The sequence below is a fragment of the Macaca nemestrina genome, chromosome X, assembly GCF_043159975.1.
Source record: "Macaca nemestrina isolate mMacNem1 chromosome X, mMacNem.hap1, whole genome shotgun sequence".
Taxonomy (NCBI): domain Eukaryota; kingdom Metazoa; phylum Chordata; class Mammalia; order Primates; family Cercopithecidae; genus Macaca; species Macaca nemestrina.
Genome location: NC_092145.1, coordinates 6942048 through 6963601, shown reverse-complemented (window position 1 = coordinate 6963601; position 21554 = coordinate 6942048). Strand labels below are relative to the sequence as shown.

General features: G+C 40.8%; 1 protein-coding gene across 10 annotated transcripts in view; it reads left to right on the top strand.

The window, feature by feature from the left end:
• LOC105485067 (ALF transcription elongation factor 2) overlaps positions 1-21554 on the top strand; it is a 613671-nt gene that overhangs the window by 558061 nt on the left and 34056 nt on the right. For all 10 annotated transcript variants that reach the window (XM_071088433.1, XM_011747250.3, XM_011747249.3 and 7 more), the window contains 3 exons: positions 15670-15829; positions 17710-18720; positions 20428-20549. In XM_071088433.1, the coding sequence (XP_070944534.1) occupies positions 15670-15829; positions 17710-18720; positions 20428-20549 (1293 nt within the window). The remainder of the gene's footprint in view (positions 1-15669; positions 15830-17709; positions 18721-20427; positions 20550-21554) is intronic.

The following is a 21554-nucleotide window of genomic DNA, read 5'->3' as shown; positions in this document are numbered from 1 at the left end:
CATTATGATTGTCACTTTTAATGGAGTCTTATGTATTCCCTCTGAGACTGTGTGGCAGACTTTGAGACAGCCACTGCACCAGTGTTGTTTGTAGACAATTGAATTAATTGGAGACATGGTCATTAACTCGACCTGAATACCTCTGATTGCTTCTGTAAATAAGGTTAGAGAGCAAATGGCTAATCTTCGTTGTCATTATAGATTCCTCTTACATTTTCACACTGCCTTGTATATTAAGATCATTTTGCTAAGCAGCTTTTCAGACTCTCCTTATATTTACAGTATTGTCTTGTGTGGCACATAACCATAATTGTATCAGACTTATATTACATTCTCCATATCTTTATAAAGTACGATACTAAAAAAGAATCTATGTTGAATCACAATAAAAACCATCAGACCAATAAATGAATAAGCCACAGTGTATAAACCATCATATTAAAGGAAAGTAAAACCACACTGCAAAAGTTGATTTGGTCTCCTCTTGCAGATCCATGTACAATTTGGAAACACAATTAACACAGGATGGCCTCCCAAAGATGCAATCACTAAAGAAAGAGCACAGCAAGAAAAGCATTGATTAAAATATCTTTATGTTTCAGTTGATGTCATGCCCTTTCTTGCCCTTCTGTAACAACATTAGTAACATGCAAATCAGAGGAGGTTAGGTTCTTTCTCCTTGTTCATTCTAGAATGGAGTTAAATAAGAACTATTTCAAATACAAATATTAAAAACTTTTAAATATTTGACTTACCATGTTATTTTTGTAGCTTTATCCTGTTATAGGCATGCAAGATATTTAGAGGGGATTTGGAGAAAAAAATCTTCTCCTTTTATGACTCAAATAATTCAAAAAGAGCATATACTGGAAACATCTCTAAAAATGGACTTCCCAGTCATTTTATAATTCAGACATATTATAAAATACCATTAAAAATGTACAGAATTATGTTGAATAACGAGATATTTACAAGTAGGATACCACAAAGAAGATGAAAAAGAAGGAAGAGGAGGAGCAGAAGGAGGAGGAAGACAAGAAAGAGGAAGGAGGAAAGAAAAGTAATTCTGTGCTTTTTTTTTCCCTTGACAAGATTGAAATATACTGAATATATCAAAGATATCATTTATACTAGATCTGTATAAATTATCTATACTACTTGAAGAGTAAATCACTTCCTCATTGTTGTACCAAGCCACTGGAAGCCTATCAGTTTTCATGAGTTCCATGGCTAACTGAAAGTGTTGACATTTTCTTTGGATATTAAACGGGTCATGCCCAAAAGAGAAAAATAACTACCATTTCAATTATTTCAGACTTTTTGCCTTTATATATTCTTATTTTAACACTAATCTTTGTGTATATGATGAAAACGTTACATTTGATTCTCATACATATGAATGTACATATGTGTATGCTAGTAATCATGGCTAGAACCCAAATGTGGGTTGTTGTAAACATTGACTGGCAGCAGTATCATTTTTAATAAATGACTAATGGCCAACATGTGCTGCAGAAGTCATCATTTCTGTCCTTAGCCAGCTAATAGCAACATTATTTTTAAATTAATGTTATGCACACCATTTGAAGGATGACACTTCTCCCAATGTTTTTACTTCTTAGCCAGCCATCTCGATTAATGCTGAAATGATTTTACTTTCTTGGTATTAGCCATCTTGGATTTTAACAAACAGGTGTACACACACTTACATATACACTCACTGAAATGCAGACTTGCACACATGCACTCATACATACATACACACACATTCATCCATTCACAAGGCACAGGTACACATACACATGCACACACATATTATCTCTTATTTAAACACCTTGAATTTAGGCATAGTTATCTGAAATGCATATTGAAATATAATTTTAGTGAAAGGGAACATTTTGGCATATAATCTTTCTGGAAAATATCTCTCTGCCAGTGTTTTGCCCAAGTTTCTAACTGGCATAGTAGTATGGGACTCACAGAAACTGCACTGGATTTTGAGATGTTGATACCATCAGACTAGAAATTACTCTTATCTCACTAAAAGTACATGTCTCCCATGCTTTGCAAGTGAGAATATTTTGTTTGTTTGTTTGTTTTGGACATTTAAACCCCACCCCCCAAGTTGTCAAAGCCTTGTCTACACCATAATCCCTAAGATGTGTATTTGTTTGAATTTAGTTGGTAGGGACTCTGTAGCATTGTGATTTGCTGTTGACAGACTAGAAGGGCATATGATGTAACCTTCAGAATATTCAGATTTCTAGATTTTTCTAATGAAGTGGTTCACCACAAATGTAATTTGCTTAACCCCAGAAGTTATTTTAATTCCCTGTTTTAAATCCATTTTATTCTAAATTCTGCCTTCTTTGAAATTGCTAAATTTCCTAAATTCCTTTTAATAACAAAACCAAACACCCTGACCTTATTACTACCAGCCTGTCACCATCACAGGTCCTGCCAGTTCTTGGTGAAATGCTTAAGTTTGTTTCCATTTCTTTCTATGTCAGCATTTAATAGACTCTGTGTTCATTTGTGACACAGGATTGTCATTCCTCTTGCTATTGATCTAGTTGTAAGCCATACCATTCCACATACAGGAGTCAGTGTTGAGTAAGGCTGCCTGTACTTAGCTATCTTATCACTGGTGGCCATGTACAGACTTCCTCTTGATGTCAAAGGTAAATTGGATACAATATCAAATGAGTTCCCCTAGCATGAGGAAATTGTGGTCCTCTTTTCTTCTCCCATTTGCACTTGGCTTCCTTCAATTTAGCATTGATGAGAAGGAAGACTACTAGCTAGAAGGTAAGATTTTCAGGCAGACTAAAGATCTAGTATTTCCTATGCTGTCATTCAAAATAACAGGCTTATGAACTTCTGTTTAAAATAGCTGGGCTTTTTGACTAGAGGGCTTTTGTGTAGAAGATTTAAGATGTCAGCTTTAAATATGACATTGATAGTCTTTGGCGAAGAATGGGAGTGAATTTTTGTAGAAACTGCCTTTTTTTCTGACTGTTTATTAACAGTCTTTGTGATTTATAGTAAATGCTGGGGAGGATTTCCAGGCCCATTTATCATGAGAAGGGAGCACCTTCTTGTTCTTAATGTGAGTGTGTCATAATTAGCAATGCATGTGGGCCAGGAGATTTAGTTCTGTCTTTTCTGAAAGTCCTTCAACCTCGTATTTAATCCCAAACTGATTGAATATTTTTTCTTCTTTGAGGAAATTAATTATGCCACTGGAAAAATCATCAACTAGAGAGGGAGTTGATAACAGGCACAATGTAGGCTGGGTTAGCTAATGTATCAAAATGACATGATTAGAGTAACTCACATCTTAGACAAATTGGAATAATGGAGTCATCATTCTAATTAAAAACAGGAAGGTCTGTTTGTATGTAGCATTCATTTTCAGTAAGAGCCACACCATTTGTTTTTCATGTTCATGCATGTTTGTACACTCTGCGACCCATCAAAGGCTGTTGCTCCAAATACCAATTACGTTAAAAATATCCATCCAGATACTTTGCATTTTGTCAATGGAACTGAAGCTGAAGAAGGAGTTGGGCACTGTGTCATAAGGCCAGCATTCATAGAAGCAGTTGAAAGGTTACAAATCCATCATCATGCAACCTATTTGCCTGATTATTTTCATCAAATTAACTTATGCTTCAGGATGTTTTTGTGTTCCATAGGCTGGCCTAAGTATTGGCTTCTGTTGATAACCAGTAACACATGGACATTTCACAGTTAAGTATTGTTCTTTACTGGGTGACTTAATTTGCACTTTATTACTATATATTATAAGGCCATTTGAAGTATTTTCTTATAACAAGAAAATTATATACAATTCATCATGCCAGTCACCCTGGGATATGCACAATGACTTTACAGTCTGGTCCCTGCCATCAGGGAATGTACAATTTAGTGGTGCAGGTTAGCACAATGAAATAAAATCATCTGAGAATAATGAAGTGATAAACTATGATGCGAAACAGGGAGGTATCTATAAGAATTAAAAAGTCATTAGCGATGACCTCATATTATTTGAATTTGAGCTTGAAAGATAAAGATTTAACCAAGCAGAAGAGAGGGGAAAAGTGTCACTGTAGATAGAGCAAACAGGATAAGCAAAGGCATGGAGGCAATGTGGGAGCAGAGAGGAGACAAAAGTTGCATTTGTGTTGTGAATAACAATCAGAAATAAAACTAACACTAAGGTAGGTGCTGATGGAGATCTAGCTCCAAAAACCTTATAGCAAAGGGTGTACATATCTGCCAAAAAGTCACTGTGAATTCTGAAATCAAGAGATCTCATGATACAACATATTGTCACAGAGGGTGAGTACAAAAGAGCAAATCTTTTAGTTCACCAGGGAATGAGGTCAAGGCGACTAAGAAAAGAACATTGGATTTGTGGCCAGGCGCAGTAGCTCACGCCTATAGTCCCAGCACTTTGGGAGGCCAAGGTGGGTGAATCACGAGGTCAGGAGTTTGAGACCAGCCTCGCCAACATGGTGAAACCCCATCTCTACTAAAAATACAAAAAAATAGCCGGGCATGGTGGCACACACCTGTGGTCCCAGCTACTCGGGAGGCTGAGGCAGGAGAATCGCTTGAACCCAGGAGGCGGAGGTTGCAGTGAGCCGTGATTGTGCCACTGCACTCCAGCCCAGGCAAGAGTGTGAGACTCCATCTCAGAAAAAAAAAAAAAAAAAAGAGAAGGAAAGAACATTGGATTTGCAATGATGAGTCGGGAAGAGAAGTGTTGTTGCTGGCAGTTAAGAGGTAGTTTTAGTAGCCAAAAGAGTTTCAAAGCCTAATTACTAGTGGTGAGGAAGTGGAATCAGTAAGTGTTGACTTTGACCACATCTTTAAGACGTTTTCATGACGGAAGACAGTCAGTGACTTTTTCCTGATTAAGAATGTATGGGCTAGTCTGGGTGACCACCCAGAAGGACTGTCTGTACAGCATCCACTTCTCTTGGCAATATGTTGTGTTGCTGCCTTGTGAGGGTTAGACACAGCAATTTTGCGAGTTATGGTTTTTGCCATTCACTTAGATTTCTAATGATCATGTTTACAATACAGTTATGAAGTACGATTCATTCTGTAAGGAAACTATATGACTTTTATTTTAGAAATTGCGTATGTGACTTTGAATGGGCCGACTGCAACAAGGTTTTCCTAGCACACAGTGTTGGTCTCCTTCAGTGTTTTCAACACAAAATTCTTACAACCGGCTTCATTAGGTCACTTGAAGAAAACTTTTTGGATTAATTCTGAGTCTTATTGCTTTCTGATATGATTAGAAAGATGAGTTTTGTAGTGGGTTTTGATTGTTCTCATAGCCTCAAACTTGACAGTGTTTAGTCAATGGTCACAGTAGCCTAGTGAATAGGTAATCCTTTGATACCTGTTCTTCCTACCTTCTAGTGTTCTTGTGGCAATCAAATCATGGGAGTTAACTTGCTTGAAAACTATCAAGTGCTCTGCACTTAAAAGTATTCTGATCTTACTGATCTGATGATGATGATATCCTCTTGAAGCCATAGAGTCACAGAGCAATAGGGATGTTAAGTGCCTACCCAAAGGCAGAGGATGTGTCTGTGGACAATACTCCCTGAGATTTATAGAGAAGAATTCTTTATGGCTTTACTCTAGGGTATATTAAGCACACTAAGCACTTTACAGAATATGTGGTTGATAAAGACTCTGGTCTCAGAAACTTACCTTCTAAATCAAGTGTCTGTGATATATCAGGTAACAGATCAGACATGAAGGGAAGCAGACAATACTGATAAGGAGAATAGCATTGACCAACATCACAAAAGAGATGTAGTCTAAGGAGAGATTGGAAGAGCAATGCCCACTTCCCAAATTGAGCAGCAGGTCTAAGTATACTGAGTAATAGGAAAGAAGACATAAAGCAGGCAAAAAGGCAGAGGCTTATGCTAAGCCACTGTGAGACTATCTTCAGGAAGACCTGTGCCTGTCTAAGCATGCTTTGTACTTTCCTAGGGAATTCAGCCCACCAACTGCCTGGGTTCTCCTGACAAGCAGTTGGGCCCCATCTCTGGGCCAGTTTTTGGAACACAGTAGAGGAGATTCCTCCATGGAAGCAGTTTCTGGGTTTAAGACACTATGTACTTCCCAGTGGAAGTACATAGCCTGCTCCACCTACGATTTGTGACGGATGTGATTCTTTATGGGAAGGTCTTGACCTTGTTATAGACTCCTGGCCCTTTCTGGGTTTCTTGTGAATGCAAGCTGCCACTCAATCATTCATTCTCAGCTTTGCAGAGGCCAGAGCTCACGGGAGTCAGTGTTCACATCCACTTGCTTGCCTTTCTTCTCTCCTTTGCTCCCATTTTTTAAAAATGGGCTTTAAAGGCAAAAGGTACAAAAATACTTGGCTTTATATTATTCTTTTTCCTGCCTGTTTGGCTGTTTGATTGAAACAGCTCTGTCTCATGCCAGAAAAGTCAGTATGATTTTTAAAATTATTTCCATAGAAACCGAAATATCAGTTTATTCTCCCACATACAAATTGCAATGCTTTCAAGACATAATGGTCCATTAGCCAACATCGGCCAGTCTTACTGGGAACATGCTGACATCCTCCATGGTGAGGTTGAATCCAAGTGCCTTTTTTTCACTCCTTTGAAATTGCATATTGAAGTTAATCTCATAGTATCCTTAAAACTATTTTTCAACTTGATATGGTTTGGTGATGCATCTCAGCATTCTCAGCTGTAAACTGGAAGTAGTAAGAGTATCTAATTTATAGTATTGTGGTGCAGATTAAGAGAAACTGCAGGGAAAGTGCTCAGCAGCCCAGTTCCTGGCATATAATGAACACTAGCACTACCAGGATGAATTATGCCCTGGATCCCCACTATGGCCATGGATATAGCCTGCTATGACCCTGTGCTTGGGCAGTGGCAAGCCACCTTTGAACGTCATTAGTCATCCATAGGACATGTTCACAGGAAAGAAACATACATTAAGTGAACTGCTGGTGTGGGCAAGTAGGCTCAGGAAAGTGGTAAACTGATATCCCAGCTTATCAGAAGGAATCTGATAGAAATTGTTCAGGAACAATTGCCTAAAGAAAGCTTAAATTTCACCAAGTCAGATGAAAAATGATACAAGGTAGTCAACTTTCTCTGTTGCTAAAGGAGGACAGAATAATTATGAAAAAGTGAAATTCACAGTTTACCTCAAAATTGGGTTTTAGCCTTTAGTTTCAAACCACTTCCTTTTCTCCCAGTGGCTCCCATCTGAATAGCCCCATGTAGATATTAGCCTTGCCACTCTCCGTATGGTCCCCTGGGAGTTATCTGCATCACCTGTGATTATATTGGAATTGCAGAACTCAGACCTTGCCCCAAGCCTACCTAATTAGAATCTGCAGGTTAATAAGATCTCCAGGTGATTCCTATGCACATTAAATTTGGAGAAGCATGGGTTTGTGAGTTTTCTCACCTAAATTACCTCATCCAGCCCTCTTAAAAACCTATGTGATATATTATCCCCATTTTACAAGTAAGGAAACTGAGACCCTTATGTTAAGTGCCTAGCCTAAGGTCATACAATGATGAAGTATCCAAGGTGACACTCAAAAGCAGATCATCTAACTGCCAACCCTATGCTCTTCCCAGTGTACTAAAACTGACTCTTTAAAACCAGTAAAGAAAATGCAGCCATCTAGATATGTGGCAGTGGATTGAAAATGGGAGACAGGGCACAGGTAGGAAAAGAAGAGGCCAAGTGCCTGAGTCTGGTCAGTCTACAGAAAGGACAACCAAGCCCTGATTAGTTGTGAGTCAAACATGGTGCTGAAAAGCCATTGCCAAAATCACTCATAATTATCTTCTCAGAAAGGAAGTAGGCGTTGAGTAAGTTAGAAAAAATAGGAACTAAAAGCTGGTGATCGAAAAATGTAAAAAGCCAGTCACTTATAGTTATCATAAAAGTTCAAAACAGTCTGTTTGCAGCCTCTCTGGAAGATGTAACCTCTCATTGCACCATTGATGTGGCATTAATCTACTAGCATCTTTTTACTCAGAGATCTGCTTCACAGCACGTCATTTAGCCCTCTAGCTTCCCTTCCCAGGGTGGGCTTATATGTTTGGACTTCTCTGAAGGGAAACTAAATTTTACAAACAGAAGAAAATCTGTTCAGGTGTAAGAGGGTGCACTCAGAATTTTAATTATTTGGCTCTTGTATTAGTTTCCTATTGCTGCTGTAACAAATTACCTCAAACTTAGTGATTTAAAGCAATACACATTTGTCATCCTAGAGTTCTGGAGGTCAGAAGTCAGATGTGGGTCTCACATGGTTAAAATCAAGGTGTCAGTAATGGCTGCATTCCTTTATGAAGGCTCTAAGGAACAAACTGTTTCCTACTCATGTGAGTTATTGGCAGAATTCAATTCCTTATGGTTACAGGACAGAACTCTCCATTGTCTTGCTGGCTGTTAACTGAGGGCCAGTTCCAGCTTCTAGAGGCTGCCACATTCCTTGACTTTTGGCCTCCTTTGTCCATCTTCAAAAGCCAGCATAGCAGGTCAAGTTTTTCTCACATGGCATCACTCTGGCCTCCTCTTCTGCCTCCCTCTTTCACTCGCAAGGATCCCTGTGATTACATTGGGCCCACTTGGATAATCCACGATAATCTCCCCATCTCAAGATCCTTAATATTCACATGTGTGAAATCTCCTTGGCTATATAAGGTAACATATTCACAAGTTCTATGGATCAGGATACGGACATCTTTGGGTCAGTCATTACTCCATCAACCACAGATCACTTCAGTCATTCAGGGCTTTAGCAATGTCATGTATAGTAACTTGTCTGAGAAAATGAATAGGAATGAATAGGTGTGGACCTCCTTATTACTCTTTGCAGATAAATTGAGGAGGCTCTATTTCAAACATCAGATGAGATAACAGGACAAACATCTTAGTGTATACAAGTTAGGCAAAGATAATCTTTTTCTGAAGTTACATCAGGATGTGGCCCAGATCACAACTGGACCATAATCGACTGTCTGCTCATCAATAGCATCAGAGAATTAGCAGAAAATATATTTGATTATTACTTGCTTGTGATGATATTGGGATATGAATTATTTTATTTTCAAATTGTGCTTGGGGGGCATCCCAAGGAGGTGGGGAAGCTGCTGGGGACATAGGCTCCCTCCACTCTCCACATCCCTTGTTTCTTGTTTCCACTACAGCAATTCTGCTTTTATCAGTTTTATATATTATTCTTCTGTGTACATTTTCCATTGCTTTCTATTTCTGCGTATACTATTTGTTGCAGAAATGGGCTAAGTGGATTTTCAGGGGGCAGGGGAGATGGGGGAAAGATTTCAAAACTGCTGACACAGACAAAATGGATTCTTCCCACTCTCTGGCTAGAACAGGTTCAGGGTTCAGAGCATCTGCCTCTGGTGGCCTAATGTGATGAGGCAGGCATAGTGCTCCAGTTCTGGAACCCAGAATTCAGAGACAAAAATGAGGGAGGAAGGGAGATAAGATCAGCTGCGGATGTTGATTCCTTTGCCCGAAGTTCATCTCATTACAGCTTATGATGAAATCAAATATGAAACCGTTCTAAATTATCTAGTAGACAGACATTTGATCCCAGTAAAACCAGAACACAGTCAAGTTGATGAAATTCATACAAGTCTTAACTGAAGAGGAGAGTTTCATATAGGACTCTCCCATTAAACATCTCATGCTCCATGTCTTTGGCAAGTTCTGGGCCTTGTGAAATGTGTTGCCAAGATCAATACCCTGTGGACTTGCTTATAGAATCCTCCCATGTACATTTCCTATACATAGTCTGGATGCCCACACAGCTTGATGGAGTAGAATGACCAATTCATCATCTCTGTTTATCTGCAGAGAAAGGGATTTACAGTTAAATTAGAATTAGACTCAAACAGCACTGGTTCTGGTGTTTGGCTTTCTGGAGGCTGTTAATCTGAATTAGTAAAAAGTCTGACTTATAAAATAGCCTTACAGAAGTGCAGTTTTAATCCTGTAAGGTTTATAAAATAACCCTGTGACTGATAAAGTATTGTAGAGAGCAGGACATTCCTAGACTTGCCTTAAGGAGCAGATTGGATTGCACAATGTCTCTTCACATGTTTTCTCATGAAGTCCATAAGCAGCCTCACTTAAAATCCCCAATACACATTAGGTTCATAAGGATTATAATCTTTGAGTTGGAAGACACCTTAAATTTTGTGGGTAGTGGGGCCAGTGGTGCAAGCGGTAAAGGAATTTACCAATACAGTTATAGGAAAAGAAAGGAAGATTTATTAAAGTATGAAAATGTGTTGCAAGGTTGCAACATCAGAGAAGGGGCTGTCTGCAAAGAGGCAGGGGCTGGAGGGAAGTTTTATAGGGTTGTGCTGGAGGGGGCTATGTACAGAAGAGGTCATTTTGCCCAAGAAGCAGGGTCATTGTACCCGTGGAATGAGGTCATTGTTTGGGATTAGCCATCTCTCAGAACAACTGTTCATTGTTCTTCCCCACCTGGGCCCTCCCACACCTGGGGCCCCTTCCTCATTGTTGCTTACTTATCAGGACTCCATATTAAAGATCACCCAACCCCACTTCAGACCCACAATAAGGATTCTTCTTCCACATTCTTTATAGCCGCTGGCTATCTGCTCACCTAAAGTGCAGGGTTCACTGGCATGCAAGGTAGTGCATTCTTTCTGTGGTCAGCTGTAAGTTTTTAAAAGTATTTCCTGATGTTGAGGTAAAATCTTCCTGACTAGATCTCCAACTCATTGGTTTTGTATTTACCATGGAAGTTCAGAACAAGCCCACTCTTTCCCTGCTGCCAGGGCAGACCTGCACATTGTTTGAAAATTTTCAGTATATGTGCCCCTGCCCCCATCCCCAACCCAGAGTCTTATTCAGGCAGAATAGTCGGTTTCTTCAACGTGGCCTTTGGCCTCATCATCTTTTCTGCATCTATTCATTAATTATGGTGCTACACATTAATCCCTTTATTGCAGAAGAGTCTGGGTGGTGTAAGCATAGAAAGACTATCACATATAGAGTCTAGCATGCCCGGACTATCTCTTAAAGCCCATCTTTTCCCCCTGGCACTCTCAAGCTTTCCACCAGGGCCAACCCTGTCTGGAGAAGGCATCTTAAACGCCTCCCCAGCGTCTCTCTTACTGGCCTACTCTTTGATCACCTTCCCCAGCTTTGGATTCCCCTGCTAGGGTCACTGACTTGCTAAGCCATCTTCTCTGCCCCCAGTCTGGCCTACGACCATGAAGACCTAACAAATGGGTTTGGGATTAAAATGAAGCTTAGTTCTACTTGGTAAAGATGGCTCACTCTGATGAATAAGATAGCAAAATCTGATCTTTGAAAAGGTTGAGCAGTTGACTTTGAAGTCATTACAATTGTGGGTCCTTTGAGAAGTTTTATTACATTGTAGTGAAGTTACTGAGTATACTTTTAATATTTACAGACTATAGAGTGGATGGTTTAATATAGCAAATGTTAATTATTTTTCGTATCAGACATTATGTTTGTTGTAACCACTAGCATTCTTTTTAAAAGCAGTTTATTGAAATATGAAAGTAAATGATGTGTGAAAAATAACATTAATACAGTCTTAGTGAATGAAGAATATATAAACTGTGCATTAGTTTTTCATCTCCTAGGCAGAATCAAGTATTACATGGGCTAGCTTTACTCATAGCCACTTTAATATACATCTGGAAAATAAATTAGTAATGTATGAAAATAAATGTAGCAGAAGTGGAAATTTAACTAGCTGAACAGCTAACAGATTTCAGTGAAGAACTGAAAGTGACATATTATGATGCTTTGCCAACTTGAAAGTTCCATGGTATATTCCAGACAAGAATGTGGCCTTAGGCCAACTATTCATATATTGATGTTTGTCCTGCTTTTAAAGACAATGTTTCAGTTTTGTACTCACTTTTTGTCCCTGGGAGCAGTCCCAACTGGGCGCAAGGTAGGCCCACAGGAAATGAGGCCCAGACTCAGATGTAGAGCTTACATTCTTTAGCAGACTGGCTGCATCTACAGTCTCCAGCAAGCCCATGAGCAGAAGATGGAGAGTAGAGGCACTGGAAAGGTGCTGGTGAGAGCAGTCTTGCCTCCATTTAAGCAACCGTTATTCCTTTCCACAAATGCTGGTTCTCCATTTCCAACTGTGCAACTTCCCAGAGAAAGCAATTTCTTTTCACTAACACACTGAAGTCCTTCACCCCTAGTTTGAGTTCTCATGGTGTCCCCCCTGAATTAAAGTCCACCCTCCTTCTTATCCCCACATCTGTATGTCTAAGTATAAAAAGCTGATGTACTTCTTCTTGTTCTTCCTATACTAATTTTCTCTAAGTGTTCATTGGCAAAATTGACTGTGCGTGGGGTCCCACCTGAGAACGCAGAAACAGATTTAGCTACAAAAATTCTTAGGATACATAATTTCGGCCGGGCACGGTGGCTCAAGCCTGTAATCCCAGCACTTTGGGAGGCCGAGACGGGCGGATCACGAGGTCAGGAGATCGAGACCATCCTGGCTAACATGGTGAAACCCCGTCTCTACTAAAAAAATACAAAAAACTAGCCGGGCGAGGTGGTGGGCGCCTGTAGTCCCAGCTACACAGGAGGCTGAGGCAGGAGAATGGCGTAAACCCGGGAGGCGGAGCTTGCAGTGAGCTGAGATCCGGCCACTGCGCTCCAGCCCCGGCGACAGAGCGAGACTCCGTCTCAAAAAAAAAAAAAAAAAAGGATACATAATTTCAGGTATCATTTCATTGGGTCTCAGTCAAGGTTGCCCTTATGTTTAAAACAATTTTAATTTCATGTATTTATTTATATCTACTTACAAGTATTGTCAGATTTTCATATATGGTTTCTATTCACATCCATAATTTCTTACAATTCTGAAATTCAACAAGTTCTGAGAACCAATATTTTTTTCTAACCTCTAGACAAACTCATTTGATGATAAAACCTGACCTAAACTGCTGTAAAGATATTTATTTAAAACATTTATGTATTCCTCTTACTGTGAATGTTACTGCAGCAATAGTAACAAGTTTTATTAAGGGGTGCTTATCCAGATCCCATTGAGAATATTATATATGGTATATTCAGCATATTACTTTTTAAAATTAGAAACATCTGAATGCTAAAATACATCTGTTCTCAGAAGGGCTTTAGATAAGAAAGATACATACAAAACACACACACATGCGCGTGCACACACACACACACACACATTTTTCTACTAAATCCATGAAACTTTGATTTAGCTGAGGAATAAGTTGATTTTGGTCGATAAATCATCTGTACTTCATGTGTATCACCTTAATGTGTTTGGTTTTGAGGAAGTAATCCCAGGGATTTTTTGTTTCCTACAGAAGTTGCTAAAAAAAATATCTAGTAAGTGGAACTCTATCCAGAAATATTCCAAAATCAACCTAGAGTCTATTTTAGCTTAGTAATAGCAGGATGACCAGCTTCTTATTAAAATAAATGAGTGCATAAATGTGAAATGATACTAGAAAACAGCCTTTTCACTTGAGAATCACAAATGTGGATACAAATTAGATTTTATCCCTCGATCCACCACCCAGTATTCTCAGTGTTGCAAATGCTCTGTGTTATATTTAAAACTTCACTTGGGAGGAATTGAGGCCAAGTTAGCCTAATCTCTGGATTAGTCTCACTTAGATTTCTGTTCTCTCAATCTTTATTTAGTAACCAAGGTCAAAAACAATTGATTAGATTTAAAGATAACTTTGCCTAAATAGGGTATCATTACTGACACTAAAGAGAGATCTACAAAAGAATACAGAGAAATAAGAGCCCTGTTATATAGGTCTCCTCCCTTTCCCCCTACTGCTGGGGGAAGACACACAGTTCTCAGGAGATACAGTAGTCTCCTTATTTCTTGTACTTTCCCTAATCTCTTGATGTACTTGACAGAGGAATGTACTTGTAGTTCGCATTTACTTAGCAGATAGCAGTCTAAAATGAGCTTTCACTATATGAAAGAAAATGTCTACCTGGGAGATTAAAGGGCCAGTCTTTAAGGACACATGGCACAGGAAGTGGAAAGGCTCTCTGCACTGAGTAGTGACTGATGAGGAGCCCATGCTGGCTTTGAAGGGATCCTGTTCCTTCCCAAGCAGCAACTCAGTATGGCTCCAGCTCAGCGAGAGCGTTGTAATGTTGGAGAAGAGGCTGCAGTGAGGGCATGGGGTGGGGGCATGAACTCGTTTGGGTTCAGGCAATGAATAAATGTCTGTGCTCCTTGAGTTGGGGGCTGGGGAATCCTTGCGGATCCTCTTTGTCACATTTAAACATGGGGCCACAGGACCAGGTGATCTCCAGGACCAGACTGGGCTCTCTTGACTAAGCTGCTGCTTCAGATTTGGGGAATGCGAGGGAGAGAGCAAGTCAAGTTGCTGCTGCATGCAAGGGGCTGTGAAGGCCCAGTAGATGGCAAACAGACAAACAGGCCCTGAGCACCCCCCTCCCCATGAGCTAAACTGATCTCCAAAGAGGGGTTAGGCTGAAGAGACAGAGGGAGATTAGAACCTTCCCCCAAATTTAGAGACCCATTTCTGAGAGAAAGGAAAATTCAGTCCAAAGCGACAATGAGAAAAAGAAAGGTGATGGCATACCCCAGTGTGCCCAGATGCAGCTGAGGCTGGTTTGTTATAGGACACAGAGAGCAAACGATTGGTAAGGAGGAGTATTGATTATCAATAAAGGCAGAGTAGCAAATGGTGTCACTTTCCAAACGCTTTGCTTGGTCAGCTTTACAAACTTAAAATTAATCATTACAGCTGATTGGTCTCTTATGATCACACCTCCTTGTAAGAGTTACAAGGAGGTTATAAAACTTATGGTGGAGGAGGCCTAGGAGTGTGTTGTCACATTCCCTTATTCATACACCCAACAGACAGAAATTGAGGACCAACTCTAGTCACTTTGAGGCTGAGCACCAGGCCCTCAGCAATGAATATGCTCAGCACAACTAGTGTCCTTTGAGGCAGCTGGGGGGCCAGGGTGCTAGGTGCTAGTCTTGGCTCTCCAACTAGCTGGGAGGCAGAGACCAGCTCCACCCTCTTTCTGAACCTCAGTTTCCTCTAATTAAAATTGAACTCACTCCTTCTTGGTAATAGAACTATATACCATATGTTTCACTAAGATCAGAGCCTCTTGATGAACCTGTGGGGTATTGAACAAGGGGGCAACAAAAAATGAAAAATTATCTTACCTGAAAAAAAAGGGACAGTTCAACATCTAAGGCACTACATCTATATCCGCATCCAGAAGGCATGCAAACTTGGCTTAAGGTTTTTATGTTGAGTGAGGGTGGCAAGGTTTTCTGGAAGACAAGGCAGTGTGATGGAAAGCCAAGGAACTTGGATACACATAGGCCTGGTTCTCTTCAAACTTTTCAACTTGGGCCAGTCACTGGACCTCCTAAGCCTCACATTTCCTATCTGTAAAATGGGGATGGTAAACCCCACTCTGCCGGTAATTCATGGATCATAGGCCCTTCTGCTGAACTGGGCTGTTTTCCATCTGATTTGAGAGTAAATGAGGCAATGAATTATGTTGTTTTTCTTTCAGCCCACCCTTGGCCACTCCCCAGCCCCCACTTGCAGTGCAAACCAGTGGGGGTTCTGGCAGCTCCAGTGAATCGGAGAGCAGCTCTGAGTCAGATTCAGACACTGAAAGTAGCACCACTGACAGCGAATCTAATGAGGCACCTCGTGTGGCCACTCCAGAGGTGAGTAAAGGTGCCAGAGCCCTAACCATGATCTGCCTGTCCTGGAGGCAGCACCCTCAACACACACACACACACACACACACACACACACACACACACTCACACTTTCAGCACAATAATTAATTCAGCACAATAACCACTTCAGAAAAGTATCCAGATGTTTAACAGCATTCTTAAAAAACATATATTCACATAGTCCTAACATGCATACATGTTTTGCTGTGTGACTGATTTGCTGTGTGACTCACTTAGCTACTCTTAGCATAGTAAAACTAGCATAGTAATGAATAGACTAGCAGCTTGTCTTCTGAGAGAACCAATGAAGCCAGTCAAGATCCAATTCTGGCCTTGGGGACACTAACCCTTACTCTAGATTAAAGTGATTAAAGTGTGAATTGCCACTTGGCAAGTAAGACCCAAGAAGTATGGCTTTCCTTGAAGGTAAAATGATTATTTAAATGTTATATGTTCTTTATTTTAATATGCATCCTTCAAGTGTGTTTGATAATAATTCACCAAGACATTTAACACAGCTCCATGAAATACGAAAATAATAATTTTGAAATAAAAGAATTTGCTTCACATCCACTCTGAGTCCAGGATAGCTACTCAATTTCCCTGAGCCTGCATTTGGTTACAGCAAGTAAATTCCACCCTCAACCCCCGGATCTCCATACACTTGTTTTTCAATAATCAGAAAAGAAAAATAGGAGACAATAATGAATTACTGCTATTAATAATAGAAATACCTGTTGAACATGGACCATGCGTGTGTCAGGTACTGTGCTGAGCTCTTGACTTGCATTGTCTCATATCATCCTCATGACAACCTTACAGAGTACTTATTATTATCTTTGTTTTATAGATGAGAGAATAAAGTTCTAGGAGGTTAAAAAGAACTTTCCCAAGATCTCACAGATAGACAGTGGTAGAGCCAGGACTGAAAACCCCAGTCTATGTGTATCCAGAGCTGATGTTCTCAACCCGAGAACTCTGCTGCCCACAATGGCAGCCGATACAACTTCCACAACCCTTGCCTGCCATTGTCTTGTGCAGGTTCCTATCACAACTACTCAAGTGTTTTTAATTCTGTCACCCTCTATTGGCTGGTACCATAAGCCTCAGCTGATGGCTTTCAAAAGAAGAGCTCTTGTAATAAAAATGATGACTCTTTTTTCAGCTGGCAGAACTCAGAGTTAGGAATCAAGGACCCGAATAGTACACATCATTGCCATGGTTTAGTGGATGCTAATGTCTGCATGCATGTCCCTATAAATTGGTTATTGCCCATACACCAAAGAAAGCTCAGTGGTTTCTATTTTTTGGAAGTAAACTCTTTTTGTCCTTCAGTAAAAATACAAAAGGCCTAATCTGTTTGCAGGGAATGACAGCATCACATAGAAGGCACTGGCACTTTGGCAGCTGGAAAGCGTTTCCTTTTGAATTATACCTGAGGTGCGCTTATGTTCCTTTCAGGATCGGAGACTACTACCTCTGCCTCCTGGTGAGAGGTTGACTGATGATTCCCATAAAGGATTTTGGAAATAGGTTTCCCTCATTGGCATCCCTGCCAACCGACTAGAACATCTCTCTGTGAATAATTCTTTTCTTTCTGGCCAAAGTAGAGAATATTTTCAGAGAAGGAGTAGAAATGAGTTTAAATAACTAGACTGTAGCTGGTTTGTATCTGGCTATTTAGGTCATTTGAATATTATGGATAGTGGGTGTGTGCAGGTGTGTGTGTATGAGTGTGTGTATTTGTATATGTGTGAACAGTCACTTGACATCCAAGGCTTTTAGTAGTAGTCTCTGTACTGAAGGTTCTCTTGAATCCTTCCCAAGTGTAAAAATCATTCTTGCTGCTGTTTCTCAATCTGCAGCCTGAACCACCCTCAACCAACAAGTGGCAACTGGATAAATGGCTTAACAAAGTGACATCCCAGAACAAGTCTTTTATTTGTAGCCAAAATGAAACACCCATGGAGACTATTTCTCTGCCTCCTCCAATCATCCAACCAATGGAAGTCCAGATGAAAGTGAAGACGAATGCCAGTCAGGTCCCAGCTGAACCCAAAGAAAGGCCTCTCCTCAGCCTCATTAGGGAGAAAGTCCGTCCACGGCCCACTCAGAAAATTCCAGAAACAAAGGCTTTGAAGCATAAGTTGTCAACAACTAGTGAGACAGTGGCTCAAAGGACAATTGGGAAAAAACAGCCCAAAAAGGTTGAGAAGAACACCAGCATTGACGAGTTTACCTGGCCCAAACCAAACATTACCAGCAGCACTCCCAAAGAAAAAGAAAGCGTGGAGCTTCCTGACCCACCAAGAGGCCGCAGCAAAGCCACTGCCCACAAACCAGCCCCTAGGAAAGAACCAAGACCTAACATGCCCTTGGCTACCGAGAAGAAGAAGTACCGAGGGCCTGGCAAGATTGTGCCAAAGTCTCGGGAATTCATTGAAACAGATTCATCTACATCTGACTCCAACACAGATCAGGAAGAGACCCTGCAAATCAAAGTCCTGCCTCCGTGCATTATTTCTGGAGGTAATACTGCCAAATCCAAGGAAATCTGTGGTGCCAGTCTGACCCTCAGCACCTTAATGAGTAGCAGTGGCAGCAACAACAACTTATCCATCAGTAATGAAGAGCCAACATTTTCACCCATTCCTGTCATGCAAACTGAAATGCTGTCCCCTCTGCGAGATCATGAGAACCTGAAAAACCTCTGGGTGAAGATTGACCTTGACTTACTCTCTAGAGTACCTGGCCACAACTCACTCCATGCAGCACCTGCCAAGCCAGACCACAAGGAGACTGCCACAAAACCCAAGCGTCAGACAGCTGTCACAGCTGTGGAGAAACCAGCCCCTAAGGGCAAGCGTAAGCACAAGGTAAGCGGTCCAAAGTGGCCTGCCAAGTGCTTGTGAGCAGTGTCTGTTTGTTGTCTAACTTGATCTTGAGCCTCATTTTCAAGGAAGCCAATGGCAATGCATTGCAGATTTTGGTAAAGGTGATGATGCTTTCTGTGGGAAATGCAGTATTTGACATGACTAGAGAGGAAAAACTAGGAATGATCTGTAGCCAGTGGCAAGAGTGTCCATTATGGCATATGAGGACTTAGGATGCATAGGAAAGAAAAATACGCAAGTGCCCTCAATGTCCAAATGCATCTTCTGGGGCTTCTTCATTTCTCTGGACAAACATTAGCATCTCCACAGCCTAGTTATACTCTGAGCCTCCTGGGTCCTACCAACCACATGTTCTGCCCAGCCTGCTGGGATCACTGACCTATGTGGTAGGCTTGACTTGGGAAAATCTTACCTGCAGGAGGTTAGAGCTGAATTCCAAGGCTATAAAGTATACTCATAAGGTGAAATCCAGAGTGGCCCTTTTCATTTGAACTACGTCTAGAGAAATGGTTTGGTATCCAATACGCTCATTCTGTTGTATCTCCACATCTCAGGGTAGGATTTTTTAAGAGTGATGTTATCTCATGATGGTATTCAGGTAATCTTATTTCTGTCCCAGTGCTGTCACAGTGGCTAGAAAGGAGGTTGGTTCTCAGTCCTTTCTTCATTTATTCTGTCCCTTTCCAGGAAAGACTTAAGATTCCTCATTGAGCTGCAGCCCCCACTGTGGCCAGGCCATCCTACTGACTAGGATGCTGCAAGAATGATTGCAGTCATCATTCAGATTGACTTTACAAGTTCCAAAACAGAGGGTATTCTCTCTGAGTTGCATACCAACATACCTAATGAGAGTACAGTTTGAGCATCCCAAATCTGAAAATCCAAAATCCAAAATGCTCCAAATCTGAAACGTTTTGAGCACTGACATGACACTCAGGAAAAATAAATGTTCATTGGAGCATTTTCAGATTTTGGATTTTTGAATTTGAGATGCTCAACTGGTAAGTTTAATGCAAATATTCCAAAATTCAAAAATATTCAAAATCTGAAACACTTCTGGTCCCAACTATTCTGGATAATGGCTACTCAACCTATATTCCAAAATAGGGACCAAGAAGTCAAAGATCTTTGCCCTACCACTGATTCTCCACACTTAGTGATGATGACAGTATAACCACAGCTGACAATGTACCTTCAAAACAGCACATGCAAAAGTCCAAAGGTGTGCTTTGAATGTGGTTCATTTCCTTGCATGGTGCTCATTGTGTAAGCAGTCTTTACATGTCAGCCATGATCCCCATGCTGCTTGGACAGGATTTATGTTACATTCAAGTTACAATATTAGTTTCCAAACTACTCATTTGTGGGGGCATTGTTGATGGGAGAAGTGTCCAAAATTTAATAGATTCTCTTTACTTTTGTCATGAGATTCTCATGCCAGTCAGTCTTTACACAGAGGTTCAGATCACACAGTTCCACTCTCCCAAATGCCAACTTCTTGGTAGGACTAGGCTAGGCAAGTTGATTGCTTTTCTGTCTGATCAAAGGTGCACATTTAACTCTCCTACCTAATCTAGAAGTTAAAATAAAAGCGAACTATGTATCTTGCTCATGTTTTTAGTGTATAAAATATGGTTGTCTGAATGGTGCCATGCATTTCAAGCTCTGTGTATTTTTTCCTTGTCAAAGCCAACAGAAGTTGCAGAGAAGATCCCTGAGAAGAAGCAGCGCCTGGAGGAGGCCACAACTATCTGCTTGCTCCCCCCTTGCATCTCACCAGCCCCACCCCACAAGCCTCCCAACACTAGAGAGTGAGTTTGCCCTGTCTCTATATGATGGCTTGGTATGATTGTTCAGACTCCTAAGAAATCCTGATTGAACCTGTTTGGGGGATCCTACCCCAGAATACTTTAAGGTAAAAAACAGGAGTCTCTCAGTCAAGGCCTGACAGCTGTCCCTGGCCACTGGTCTAACAAGGGTGTGATGAGGGGTAGAACATAGGCTGCCAGAATTGGGGTGACTCCATGAGCTTTTAGCAACATTTCTTTACTGTAATTCAGATTTATCACTAAAATTAGTCAAAATGAACTTTTAGCACTCAGTGAAGGGTAAAAGGAAGTAAATAAATTAACAAGAAGCGTCAAGAGAAGCCCTATCACTTTCATCAGATCACTTGCTTCTACCCAACGTTCAGTTCTGATGGTGATTAGCCAATTTCCCTGGAAAAGCAACTCTTTGATCTTGACAGAATGAGGCAGCTGCTTCCTCTTTGATGTCATTACTTAACATTGATATGAATCTTGAGGACCAGTAGCTATGTCCGGAATTCCACAGAAGCCAAGGGAATGAAAATATAAAATGCCGGCTTTTCCTGACACAGAGCCGTCCCAGGACGAGGGCCACTCCCAGACAGCTCATCTCTCTGGCCTCCCCAAACATGTCATTCCAAGGATCTGGCACCCCTTTTTCCTTCTCTCTCTGTGTGGAAGGTTCCAGAGTCCATCAGGAGGCCTCCTGGCACCTCCTCACTCAAACAGCTTGAGTCTTCTCCAGAGAAGTCCTGCCTTCTGTTTCTGCCAAGCATTGTGACCAAGTTATTTCTGTCTTATAAATATCACTTAACTAACAATCATGTCAGCTACTTGAACCATTCTGTCTGAGTAATTATTGCCATAAATTCATTCAACGTTAGAGATTACTTCCATCAAAGCCCAGTTTTGGAGCTTATTAGCAGCCCAGAGCAGAGAGGCAATCTGGCTAACTGCTGCTAACAATTGATTTCACAGATTACAGTTTAACATCAGTGATATGGCATC